The sequence below is a fragment of the Ctenopharyngodon idella genome, chromosome 15 (assembly GCF_019924925.1).
Source record: "Ctenopharyngodon idella isolate HZGC_01 chromosome 15, HZGC01, whole genome shotgun sequence".
Classification (NCBI taxonomy): domain Eukaryota; kingdom Metazoa; phylum Chordata; class Actinopteri; order Cypriniformes; family Xenocyprididae; genus Ctenopharyngodon; species Ctenopharyngodon idella.
This window is the reverse complement of record NC_067234.1, coordinates 28,238,782-28,252,654: the sequence shown is the minus strand read 5'-3', so window position 1 is coordinate 28,252,654 and position 13,873 is coordinate 28,238,782. Positions and strand designations below refer to the sequence as shown.

Here is a 13,873-nt window from a genome sequence, read left to right as displayed (position 1 = left end):
TGTGAACAGCCAGCCTCTTTTGCAATGACCTTTTGTGTCTTGCCCTCCTTGTGCAAGGTGTCAATGGTTGTCTTTTGGACAACTGTCAAGTCAGCAGTCTTCCCCATGATTGTGTAGCCTACAGAACTAGACTGAGAGACCATTTTTCACCTTTGCAGGTGTTTTGAGTTAATTAGCTGATTAGAGTGTGGCACCAGTTGTCTTCAATATTGAACCTTTTCACAATATTCTAATTTTCTGAGATACTGAATTTGGGATTTTCCTTAGTTGTCAGTTATAATCATCAAAATTAAAAGAAATAAACATTTGAAATATATCAGTCTGTGTGTAATGAATGAATATAATATACAAGTTTCACTTTTTGAATGGAATTAGTGAAATAAATCAACTTTTTGATGATATTCTAATTATATGACCAGCACCTGTATATATATATATATATATATATATATATATATTACTACTAATATAGAGAATGTATATATATATAGCTAAATGAAAATGTCAATATGCACCACCTGTGATATTACTTAGCTGCTAAATAATTTATCTATATGTATCTTTTACTTATTATAATTTTACTTTTTAATAATTTGATCTGTTATTATTTCTATTATTTATTTTTTATTTTTACTTCTTTATTTTTATTCTTTTTTTTTTCATTTCTTTATTCATTTTGGCATCTTTATTTTCTAGATTGTCTAAAATAAATAAATAAATATAAATAAAAATAAAAATAAAATAAAGTAGTGACACTGGTTGGTTAAATCCAAACTGAACCCCCTCCTTTCTCTGTGTATGGACTCTTTCATTTTTTTTCTAAGCACTGTGCACTAAAGCAAACATTTCTGTTGACTCAGTATGTTTTAATTTCATTTTCATAAAGATTGAATGTTTCTTTAGTTCAGGTTCAACTCACTGTAAATTAAATCTGCATGACTTTGCTGAACGATCAGCTGCCTGTGCAGGAGATTTCTTATTTATAATGTATGTGGTGGGACTTTCTCTATAATTCAAGCCATTATGTAGGCTTAGATTCAATTTTAGTATTTCAGTTGGAATCAGCACTCAGGGGAAGGGGCCAGATATAGACAAGCCCTTCCCAGCTCCATTAATGGGCAGTGGCAGTGGAAAAACATTAGTATAGAAGGCTTTCATCATATTTATATGGCCCAGTGAGTGCAGGTGTGTGTTATCACAATCACATACAAGGGAGATCAGAATCATAAGGGAGGGCGAGTAGGCACAAAAGAGAATGTGATACAGTCAGGCCTCTACAAAGTGTTCAGACAGCTGGATTTGTGCCCTGAAGGTCATGGCTGTACAAAAACCTTTCCCCCATTTGTCATTTGAATCCGTTGTTTCCTCACTGTCCACCCAAGGCAATCAGAGGCGGTCTTTTCTTTTTCAAAGATTATTCTGAGACATTTCCTGCATAGCAAAGGGACACTTTCATTGTCATTGAATCCTGTGTGGGTGTGACACTTGTGGAAAAACTTGTATAATATACCTGCAGTGCATTCCCAAAATACAATATTTTTGTATATCCTGCCTGACTCCCTTGAGGTCTTGGTTCTCAACTGATTTTGCTTCAGGATCCAGTTTTTACACTGGACATACACACTAAAATCGTTTATTATACAAAAAGTAAATAAAAATTTCCTTAAAATCAGAAAGTGGAATTTATTAGAAATACTGTGAACTGTGCATGTCCAAAATAAGCATGACATTGAAAATGTGATCATTTTGTACAGATGGAGCAAACACTGGGTTGAATATTTCTAAGTGACAAATAAATGTATGCCAATATAGTGCAATTTGTTTGGACCCAACAACAAAACATGGAAAGCATTTTCTCCAGGTAAGACTTGGAGTTCTGTGCCTTAAAGAGGATTATGCTATGCTTTTTTCAGCTTTCTTTAGTGTGTAATATTGCTGTTTGAGCATAGAAAAGGTCTGCAATTACAAAGCACAAAGTCCAACTAAAGGAAGTGACCTTTTTCTCTATATCAGTAATCACTGTTTCTGAATGATTAACGCCTGAAGCGCCTCAATGGTAGTCTCGAGTTTTCTTCATATAAGTCACAATATTCCTCATTTAAATAATTCCCGCCCAAGGCATATGCAAAAAGTACTGGCCGAGGCCTGGTTGAGTTACGTTAGTAGTGTGTTGTCGCCATGTCCAAAAGATGCTGTTTTTTTTCTACCCCGGATCTAAAACGTTTATTGTAAGGGGCATAGCATTTTCAAAACACGCTCGAAGCAGTTGACCAATCCAGTCAATCAATCAGAGCACATTGCGCTTTTCAGAAGGAGGGGCTTCATATACAGGAGCTAAACAGAGTGTTACAGACAGACTATGAAGAGAGGTGCTGCAACAATGCAACATATGTGAAAAATAATGTGTTTTTTTAACATTCAAGCATAAAAACCTATTCTAGTAGACACCAAAAACGAAATCAAGACTTTGTAAAAGGGCATAAAATGGCCTCTTTAAATAGAAAATGAAAGATATGTTTCAGACAGACAGCTCCCCATATGCACCTTGACCCAATCTCTCCATCTCATAACAATTCACCACACAATACAGTATAATCCCCAATCCATATTTACCCTGTTCCACATGAAAGCAGCAATCACGCTGGAGTGACCAAGTTAAATGTGAGAGGAAACAGATTTTGTTGCGTGTAGAAATCCAGCTTAAGCCTTAATGTCAAAGAAACAAAGCTTAATGTCACATGGTCCCTGTAATCTTGATGCTTGGTTTGTACCACTATATATAAAACGTGCTGCATTAATGGGACCATTTCAGTGTCTATTCTGAAGGTATTAAGAATACACTGAAAACAATAGCTCAAGTGGTGCCAGCAGTGTGCAACACACCCAGCTAGAGTTGTGAACCCCCCCCCCCCCCCCCCCCACACACACACACACACACACACACTCACACTCATTCACACTCATACATTCAGCCATAATGCAGTTACAAAAACTGAATTCTCTGCTACTTTTTTAAGAAGGATCAGACTACCTTTAAACGCATTAAAGACACACATAAAGCTAATATATTTATATAATATGAATATAAGATGATTCTGTGGATATTAAATGCATTTAAGCAGTGTGCCTACTTCTTTCAATTTGTCTTTGATGTCACAGCATTTGTCCTTGATTTGTGAAGTGGAGCGGTTTTGTCATATCATTGTGTCTGTATATGCATATTGTGTTTGTTATATTGTTACATTTGCTTGCTTTGTTTAGATTTTTATGTTCTGTAAAACATTTTAACACTGGCTAAAAGTGCTAAAAATAAAAATAAACATTATTAGTAATAGTAACTCAATTGCGTGAAACGGCTGATCACGTGATGTCAACATAGCGACACCCATGAGGGGGCGACCCGCTCCATGTAGAGTAAAACGGCTTTAGATGACCGATATATTTAGTTTTCATTTCATTTTAATGTTTTTTTTAATTTTTTTTTGAGTGCTGTTCATTTTTTTGGTGTAAAACTTTAAACTACGTAGAAGAGTTGAATTTGTTTAAATGCTAATGAAGCATTTAGGCTTTTAATGAGCAACAATATCTGTTATGAAACATGGTTAAAAGAAGTAAGTCCGTTTTATTACTGCATCAGCCTTAAAAGTATCTTGCAGATGAATAATATCTTCTGGAGAGGGCGTTCCTTCTCTAGTCTACAACAGGGATGATTCACGGACTCGAGCCAGTGTGTGATGCGACTCTACACAGAAAACTATCTGACAATCAAATACAATAGCAGTTCTGTGGCACACCACTGAAATGAGGACAAAATGCCACAAGACGCGCTGCATGAGTCTGACAGGCGGATGCAGGTGAAGAGTTGACTGCGAAAGTGGAGCTATTGCATAATCAGACGGAGCACAAAGAGAGGAGGCAGCTTCATTTTGAACTATGGCGGCAACAAACCTCATTCTTCTGACATAAATTTTGATAACGGGAAAACGTACTATCTGGAGAACAGCGACGAATTGTTGGATATGATGATAAAAAACATCCTGCCTCAAAACTTTAAAGTTTAAATTCTCGCGACCAGAGGTTGCATTCATTTTTAGGCTACCTGTGCAGTGTGATCTCAATTAACACTGAACTGACTAGCTTATGTGATTTGGTAGGGTTTGTTTTTTGAAGACAACATCGGAAGCTTTTGGAGGTAGGCTATTTGTGCAGCCTTAGAAGCCGTTCAAATGCTGGAATGGATTGGTGCTGCTTGTTTTATGATTTTAATGGCCATACTCTGGCCAGTGGTGAAGTGTTTTGGAGCAGAGAGTCACTCCACGCTGCTGCTTCCACGGCGCGAGAGCAAAAGACCCGCGGAGAGATGCGACTCGAAACTAGAGGGACAAGGTGAATCAGCCACAGTCGCATTGATATGCAAGCCCTCTGCACTGGCAAACTACCTTCTCAAACATTGCATGACTTTTTGCAAGTCTTTATCGATACCAAAATGGAACTGGCGAATGAGTTCGTCTTTACAAACTGTTTACGGCGCTTTGTGGCCGTTTGACTGTCCTGTGCATTTCATCCGAGATCATTTGCAGTTGAGTGATGATGGACTCGTGTCGTTAGACTGGGCTGTTGTTGGTGCAGCACATCACAAGAGGCGCAGGACTTCCAGTAATTCCACAAGTCCAGTTCTTCTTATCATTCCCAACTCTTTTGGGAAAATCACCAGGAATGTGCTAAAGGTATTTGTCTTTTTGGATCTTTTTTTTTTTTTTTAGAGTAAAGAGTAGGACACTATATAAATACCATATCGTTTATATCGAAAACAGACTAACAATTTATAATACCGCATATATATATATATACATACATACTGTGTGTGTGTGTGTTTATATGTATACAAATCTTTTTTTAAGTGTCTTATGACTCATATTTATAGAACCAATTAGAGCCTTTCACCTTTGACCTTTCAATGTGCTATGCAGCTTTGTAAATTTATGAAGCGAATATGTCTAAAAGGTATTTATATTTTTTGCCATTATAGGATATAATGAGGCTAAAGACCCACTGGATGTAATTTTCACCTAAAACACTACATAGCAACAAAAATGTTTACAGCAGTTTCCTAAACACCTTTATATATCTTTTCTGTTGTGACGTCAATTTGTAGGCCAATACAGAAAGCTAATTCACCTGGGGTTTTTTTAATAGTAGCTTTTGAATTTTGAAAAATTCCAAATTTCTGTCTACTTGAATGAGGAAAGACGGAAAAGTGGTTTCAAAAATTGTGCTTATATAAACACACACACACAAATTATTTTTCAGGCTGGCCCAGGCAGCTAAATGTGCATGTACATGTGGTGCCAAACAAACAGGTGATGCCTCTAAAAATGTGTTTGGCTTACATGTGAAACCGTTTAATCATCCACATATACTGTCCAGGATAAAAGCATTCTGTAGGGTTATATTTAAAAGACAGGAGAAACATTGTTACTGTATGGAAAGAGTTCAATAAATGTACGTTGAGTAAAAAATGTATTTATTATTTTCTGAAATTAACAGAAAACAAACTAAAACAATAAAATGTATTACTTCCCAGAGGCAAGGAATACAGTATGAAACTGGGGTACAGTACAGGTGAAGTGAATACTCTTGACTGTTTTGCATTAAAATGAAGATGCTGCATGACTTATATTTCTGGCTATTTGCATGATAGAGCCTCTCTCTGACTCTTGATAGCAGAGTCAGAAGTGAGTCATTCCTCCTCAGCCAATTTGGAGCACACTCCATGTTCCAGACCTAAAGCTTCAGGCAACTTTAAGTAAATTCATTAGATTCACACTCCCATCATGGATGATTCCTGAAGAAATGTACTCTGTGCTCACCAGAACTTTGTTAGCTGTGCATTGTGGAGAATATAATCAATGTGTTAGCAGCAGGCTCTTCTACTTCTCCTTTTTGTGTAGAGCATGACTGAGAACAGTGATGGTGAAGATATCTTTGTAGACAGATAAGAGGCATATAAAAGTCAAAGCACTGCATTCTTTATTGGCATTGATGGTTCCATGAAGAACCTTTAACATCCATGGAACCTTTTTCTGTGCACGAAAGGTTCTTTATAGTGGAAAAGAGTTCTCTAGATTATTAAATAGTTCTTCACACTAAGAAAAAAGCAAAAAACTCACTGAAATGTTGTTTGGGGAACCAAAAATGGTTCTTCTATGGCATTGCTGCGAAAAACCCATTTTGGAACCAGTGGGATGTGCATTTTGTGAGTGTGGAAAAACTATATATTTGACACTTGGCCATGATTAGACTGACTGTTACAGTAACTGCATTTAAATTAGTCCAGATCCAGCTTCTTCTTCTTCTTTTTTTTTTTTTACAGAACAATAAAGTGATGCATATGGTTCCCTTTTAGTTTTATAGGTTTGGCAGTGTCTGTTTCACGGTTGTATGTAAGTCTATATGTTCAAATAGAAACATTTTAAGAGTTTGGTTGGGGTTGAATTCTAGTCCACTCCAGTTTTCAAGTGTTTCAGAGGAATGTTATTTAAGCTGTGATCATAGCACACTAAGCAAGAGGCTGCACCCAATTTGCACATCGCAAAGCAGTGTTTCCTGGCTGTTCAGGGAATTGACGTAAGTAAGGAACATGAAAATACTGTGGTGTGCTTGGGTAGATCCTGTTTCTACATTAAGTCATATTCGTTTGCATCTTGGCCTGATGTCATTTGCCATCAAGAATAAAATAGAGGAATTGCTGATGTGTTTGGTCTTTTTGCAATTTTGTTCATAGTAAGAGAAGGCGAGATGACAGGAAGTAATAGGGAAAAGAGGAATGAGCACACTACAAGTCATTGTGAAAAACACCAGCACACTTAAGCCATGGGTGTATTTTTGTTTTCTTACACGTATGCTAGTGTACGCGCACAGTCGAATGCACAGCCTTGGAAAGTATACTTCATTTGACTCATTACTTCATTTGACTCGACGCATGCGCAGTTTTGAGCAATCTCTCGCCACGAGTTACAACCCATGTAAACATATTTGTATTCTTTCATGCTAGAGTTGTACAAATGAGGGTACTTTCTAACCTCTTCACACAATCTCTCGTATACGTAGGCCTCCATCGTCGCTGTAGCTCGCATGCGTTCTGATCTGTTCTGTTTATGCAGTTTTTCTCTGACTACCTTGTGAATCGACGCCCCCCAGGGCACGGCTGCCACCTTGTTGATAAAGTAATTACTGCAAAAAATTAAATGCGCACGTGCGAGTACAAGTACGCACGGTTACAAAAATGCGCGTACAGTACGTGCGTACTATTCTGATGACTAAATTCGCATCACGCGCACTGTACGCTTACCCTCGCATACGCGTAAAACGTGAAATACACTTTGGACTTTACGCTTGGCTAGATTTGAAACCCTAATTTTTAGTTACAGTATGCACAATATATCGGTATCATTTTTTTTATAGGGGGAGGGGGGCAGGGGTATTTAATTGTGCACGTTCAGTTTCATTATTTCTATTATTATTTTTGCCATAATCTAATGCTCACTTAAAGTTAAAAAAAAAAAAAATAAATAAACTTAACACTGTCAATTGTAATCTTTAGCAAATTTCAAAATAACTATTAAGTTTTCATACTGTACATTATAATGTTGTGATGCCTAAATTCAACTAAGGATTTAAAAAGATTGATTTAATTTTTTAGTGTGTTTTTTATTTGATTTTATTCAACATGGTATAGAATTTTATCAAGCAGTGCCTTTTCAACTCCATCTTGTTTACTTCTTTTTTAATACTAAAAATATGAAATATTACTTCTATGTAACAATAAAATCATCATTAATTAAGCAGTTTGGGGGGTATTTACAGCTCAAGCTAAATATATTTACCTTTATCTCACTCAAAGATTATATAAAAATGAGAAATTGTGTAAATAGTTTGCACTCTGATGGATTGTTTGTTTATAAGGATTCTTCAGACTTGTGAAACTTGAGGAATTTGGCGTCAGTGTTGCTTCCATCGAGTAACAGAATTTAACACAACCCTGATATTAACACAAGTCGGCAACAAACAAAACTACCGGGTAGCAATGACCATATTATGGTAGCATGCACACATATATATATATATATATATATATATATTATATACTGTGTATAATGTTTAACAGAAAGTTTCACTTCAAAATGAAGTGAAATGTGTATAGTTTAGAATATTTATTTTTACTTTAACCCAAGACTACTTATTACAGGTGTGGACAAGACTCAAGCAAAACATCTCTGTTTATGTGCACAAGTATGACCCCTGTGTGCTGTATCTGGCATGTGACCGTTTCTGTTTTCTTCTCCTCAGCTCTGTGAGGCAGCTCTGAGTCACGGCTACCTTCCTGTGATCTTCAACCGCCGGAGTCAGAACGGGACGCCGCTCTGTACTGTCAAGCTGCAGCAGTTCGGCGATCCGACCGACCTGCGGGAAGCGGTGCGCTACATTCGGTACCGGCAGCCGGCGGGCCAGATCTACGCCGTGAGCGAGAGCACTGGTTCAGGACTCCTCCTGTCCTACTTGGGCGAGTGCGGCTCCTCCAGCTATGTGACTGCTGCGGCCTGCCTGTCTCCTGTTTTCCGCTGCCAGAGCTGGTTTGAGAGCGGCCCGACCTGGCCGTTCCACTGGGCACTCCTGCTTTACCAAAAAATCTGCCTCAGCAGGTAGGGTTATAGGGAGGATGTTGTTCCTCTCAGTTTCCTCAAAATATCTCTGTTTACATTCAGTACTATTTAGAATTGGATGACCACTTTCAGCAGATGGATAGTACCTATCTTTGAGGATGCTGAAACATTTTGATTTAATTAGATTTTTTACTTTATTAATCCCGAAGGAAATTCAAGGCATCCAGTAGCTTGTACAATAAAAATACACAATACACAGCACATATCAAATATACTAAATGTAAAAAATCGTTCACATTCAAGTATAAAATTTATAAATGTATATATTAGGAGCGTAACAGTACACAAACATGACGGTATGGTACGTACCTCTGTATTGAAGTCATGGTTCGGTACAGCAAGGGGGAGAAAACTAAACACAATTGCTTCTTTTTAAACAGTGGTTTACTGAACAAATTGTGTCTCTCCAACTCAAATATAATTAACATTTTCTTAAGGATAAAAAAAAAAATCTATCTCAGCTAATGCTGTAGAATGTAGACTACAGGGAGCCCTTTCTGGCACATTACTATAATATTAAATATTACAATTAACAACAGAGCCCAAACTATTAAATTCAGTTACTATTTATTTTTAGATACAATAATCAACACTCAAATAAAAAAACATGTAAATTGCACACAAGGCAAGTTTTGCATTAACTTCTAAATCTAACTATAAAATTATTAAGCCGCGGTCACGCTAGACTTTGAACGTGCAAAATTTCTTCGGATTCTGTAACGGTTGTGATATGACGTCACGGTCTACAGCGTCTTTTTTATAAACATGAATTCAACATATAACTTAAAGTAATACATTCAAAATGTAAAAATATAGAACCTACTCGACTTTACTGCAAAAATATAATTCTTTTAATTCAGCCAAGAGGTCATGCCATGATGAATCGATCTTCTACTGGTCGCACATCTTCACGTGATGCGAATTCGCAGGTCAGAGTTCAACAAACTTGAACTTTGGAACGCAAGCTAGTGCGAAAAATTTCGCATTAGCTTGCGTTTCCGGTCTGACGCAGTCGCATGCGTTTGAATGGAAGTCAATGGAACGAAAAGTGCAGTGTGACCGCACCTTTACTCTAATTCATTTTTGACATATAATCAATTACACAGTTACTGTCATAACTTGTTTTCATGACAAATTTATTTAAACATACAAAATAATTAAGACATTACTAACAGGTTAAGTAAATATAACGAATATATATAAGCTAATATAGTGCCTATATTTAATGAAATGTTCCCCTCTAATGAACTAACATGCTGTGGACACTAAATGACTTTCCTGAGGTAAATGTAATGCTATGTGAGATATTATTCTCAAGCTATTTTATTGGTCTTTCCGCGGTTGAAACACGGGTTGAGAGATTACACGCATCTAGATTGTCTGTTCTTCTTCTTCTGTGCTTTTTCCTATTGTGGCAGTTAGCAAATAGCGTTGCATTAACGCGCGCATCCTGCTGGATTGGAGTGTGGATCGTCTGCGACTGACTGTATTTGTCGTCTAACTGCATGAACCGAACCATGACGTCCATACCGTACAGTTTGGGATGGATACATGTACCGTTACACCCCTAATATATATCAACATGATAAAAAGTTGTCAAGAAAAAGGTTAAAATTAGGACACTAAAAGTTGATGTTATCAAATCATGTTTTCAAAATGTTACGTCATCTGCAATCTTTCACTGCAATATATTTGTTAAAAAAAGTAACATCCTTAAAGGGTTAGTTCACCCAAAAATGAAAATTCTGTCATTAATTTCTCACCCTCGTGCCGTTTTACACCCGTAAGACCTTCATTGATCTTCGGAACACAAATTAAGATATTTTTGTTTAAATCCGATGGCTCCATGAGGCCTACATAGGGAGCAATGACATTTCCTCTCTCAAGATCCATAAAGGTACTAAAAACATATTTAAATCAGTTCATGTGAGTACAGTGGTTCAATATTAATATTATAAAGCGACGAGAATATTTTTGGTGCGCCAAAAAAAACAAAATAACAACTTACTTAGTGATGGCCGATTTCAAAACACTGCTTCAGGAAGATTCGGAGCGTAATGAATCAGTGTGTCGAATTATGATTCGGATCGCGTGTCAAACCACCAAACTGCTGAAATCACGTGACTTTGGCGCTCCGAACTGCGGATTCGACACGCTGATTCATTACGCTCCGAATCTTCCTGAAGCAGTGTTTTGAAATCGGCCATTACTAAATAATTCGTTATTTTGTTTTTTTTGGCGCACCAAAAATATTCTCGTCGCTTTATAATATTAATATTGAACCACTGTACTCACATGAACTGATTTAAATATGTTTTTAGTACCTTTATGGATCTTGAGAGAGGAAATGTCATTGCTGGCTATGGAGGCCTTACTGAGCCATCGGATTTAAACAAAAATATCTCAATTTGCGTTCCAAAGATTAACGAAGGTCTTACGAGTGTGGAACGGCATGAGCGTGAGTAATAAATGACAGAATTTTCATTTTTGGGTGAACTAACCCTTTAAAACAAGTTTTTTTTTATTTTTTATTAATACTTGATTTTAGATATTATATATTGAATCAGGTTTCTTACCCCATTTATCTTTTTTTTTTTTTTTTTTTTTTTGCTCAATTTTGAAGAAGAAATTTAAAAAAAACAACAAGAAGAAACAGTTTGACAGTGGGCTAAAGAAATTTATGAAAATACATATAAATAAGAATATATATATATATATTCTTAAGAGGAAGTAAAGGAAAACTTAATTTAAAATATATTCTTTGAATATTAGTCTTTATATCTTTTGGCAGTTTAATGATAAAAATTACCATTGAATGACAGTATACAAATTAGCTTATGTAAATGAAAGTTGTGTTGTCTTTTTCAAAGGGATTGGTCACAATAAGGTATTTCTAAAATAAATCAGCTCAGGGTGATCCAAATTGAAATACAATACTGTTGCCATAACGACTAGCGATGCGTATCCAGTGCTATTGATTTCTGTGATCTGTCTAAACAGGTTGCCTGCTTAGTCGCAACTCGAATCGATGATGATAACAAAACTCTTCCATTGCTGCTCTTCTCTATTATGATTAAACTTGATAATGTGTTAAATCCCATCTGCAGGTACAAAACTGTGCTCGGGGAGCTTGTCCACACAGACAACTTATTCTCCAGCTGCTCTTTGAAGGCAATGGAGGAGGCTCTGTTCTGTCATTCTGGCTTAAAAGGGGCGACGGCGGAGGGAGCAGGTAGCTGGGAGGCGTATTGGGAGCGGAACGACCCTCTGAGGGACATAGATGAAGTGGCCATTCCTGTGCTGTGTGTGTGCAGCCAGGACGACCCAATCCGAGGGGATGACCAGGCCACACTACCGTTAGAGCTTTTTGAGAGCAATCCACATTTCTTCCTGCTTTTGACTGCCCACGGAGGCCACTGTGGCTTCTCCACATCAGACGAGGGCCCGATCGTCTGGAGCCACCAGGCTTTACTGGAGTTCTTTCGCGCCACCACTGATTTCTTCGCCGCGGAGGAGCGTGCCAAGCTGGCGGCCCGGCGGAGGGGTGTGAGCGGGGCTGGCAAGACTTTCCGCCATCGCAGCGTCAGCACATGCAAAAGACTGCCCGTCTGCTCACATAACATTCACGCCATTTACAACTGGCAGAGGTCCTACACCAGATGATGATGTGCTCAGAGGGTCCCCTACTTTGTTTGGGATTTGGGAGAGACTGAAATAGCAAAGAACACTGCCAGAAAATGATAAATTAGAACCCATTGTCTGATCTGCTGTTCACTGCAGCCAAGAAAACCAGCAGTCAAGTCAAAATATCTCAGTTTACATTCAGGACTATTTAGAATTGGACTACCACTGTCAACAGATGGACAGCGCATGTCTTTGATTTTTGTCCTGAAAAATGCTAAAAGCTGAAGTAGGACTTTAGAAAGATGATATTACTGAATCATGGTTTCAAAATTTGACAGTCAACTTTTCAGTATTTATAACAGTATTTTTTTTTTTTTTTTTGTAAAAAAAATGTTTTAACATCTTTAAAATAAGGTATTTTTTGGTTTCAGATAATTAGACTTAATTAGATATCCTGAAATAAATTTCTCACCCCATTTTGGCTCACTAAATTTGGTAGGATTTATAGTTAAAATTTGCTAAACTAAAGAAAATTAAAAAAGTAAAATAACAGAAAATCAACTTAATTCAAGATATATTCTCTAAAAACAAGCCTTAATATCTTTTGTCAGTTTTGCTTCTCAAATTTGTTTATATATTTTTTTAATGATAACAATACAGATTTTTTTTTTTTTTGAATGGCAGTATATAAATAAGCCTTGAAGTTGTGTTTGTCTTTTTCAAAGGGATTGGTCCAAATGTTTTTTTTTCTATACCTCATGCATGTTTCAGCACTTCATTCCAAAATGTAGAGAATATTAAAACAGTCTACGTATATTCTGTGCATACAATAATGAAAAGTGACAGTCTGCGTTTAGAGAAGGAGCCTGTGGAATAGGAGTTAAGAGTCAGTCGGCACTGCTGGGGTTTCTTATGACGTCATTCTGAGGTTTCAGGGAAAAACTGGTCTCCCGGTGACAAGGGTGGAGCTAGCTCTGCAGATTTTCACAACTACAACACTGATTTTATTCCCCCCACTGTTTTTGTTTTCTGCCTTTTCTGTCTCCATCTCAAAAATGTGTAATGTCTAAATGGTGTCAAACCTCTTGTTTAAATTATCTGTGTGAACACGGGAGATTTAATTAAAGGGTTTCAGCTAAACACATTAATGTATGTAAATCAGGTTTTTGTTTGTAAACGGTATGTCAGAATTATAGGTTATGCAATAGACTGCATGAAAAAGGGGATTTCGTTTACTCCCACAGCTGTTCCTGAGAGCAGACTCACAAAAGTGACTGTAAAACCGAAGCATTTGTGAGCGTTTAGTGCATTTAGTCACAAAGCTCCATGCTATCTGATCCTGGAATCACACAGTTCATTGGATGCATGATCACGCTTTTACTGGACAGCCCCAAATATAACATCAGCCTGGAGCCTGAGCTCAGAGAGAGGAGGTATGATTAGAAGAGACAGTCTCTGCAGACTCCAGCTCTGACGCTCATGCTGATAGGCAGCACAGAACTATAGGCACTTCAAAATGGTCTCTT

At 37.2% G+C, this 13,873-nt stretch overlaps 1 protein-coding gene across 1 annotated transcript; it reads left to right on the top strand.

Annotated features, from left to right (window-relative positions):
• Positions 1 to 3,376: 3,376 nt before the first annotated feature.
• abhd15a (abhydrolase domain containing 15a) lies at positions 3,377 to 13,491 on the top strand. Its single transcript, XM_051862044.1, has 3 exons — positions 3,377 to 4,727; positions 8,350 to 8,702; positions 11,831 to 13,491. The coding sequence occupies exons 1-3, from the start codon at positions 4,227 to 4,229 to the stop codon at positions 12,384 to 12,386; spliced, it is 1,410 nt and encodes a 469-aa protein (XP_051718004.1). The 5' UTR covers positions 3,377 to 4,226; the 3' UTR covers positions 12,387 to 13,491.
• Positions 13,492 to 13,873: the final 382 nt, after the last annotated feature.

What these genes read in the sequence shown, in the direction of transcription:
- abhd15a (XM_051862044.1), top strand. Translation starts at nt 4,227, where the DNA reads ATGCTGGAATGGATTGGTGCTGCTTGTTTTATGATTTTAATGGCCATA. An exon ending in TCACCAGGAATGTGCTAAAG is followed by an intron (nt 4,728 to 8,349) that starts GTATTTGTCTTT and finishes TCTTCTCCTCAG; the next exon opens with CTCTGTGAGGCAGCTCTGAG. An exon ending in CAAAAAATCTGCCTCAGCAG is followed by an intron (nt 8,703 to 11,830) that starts GTAGGGTTATAG and finishes TCCCATCTGCAG; the next exon opens with GTACAAAACTGTGCTCGGGG.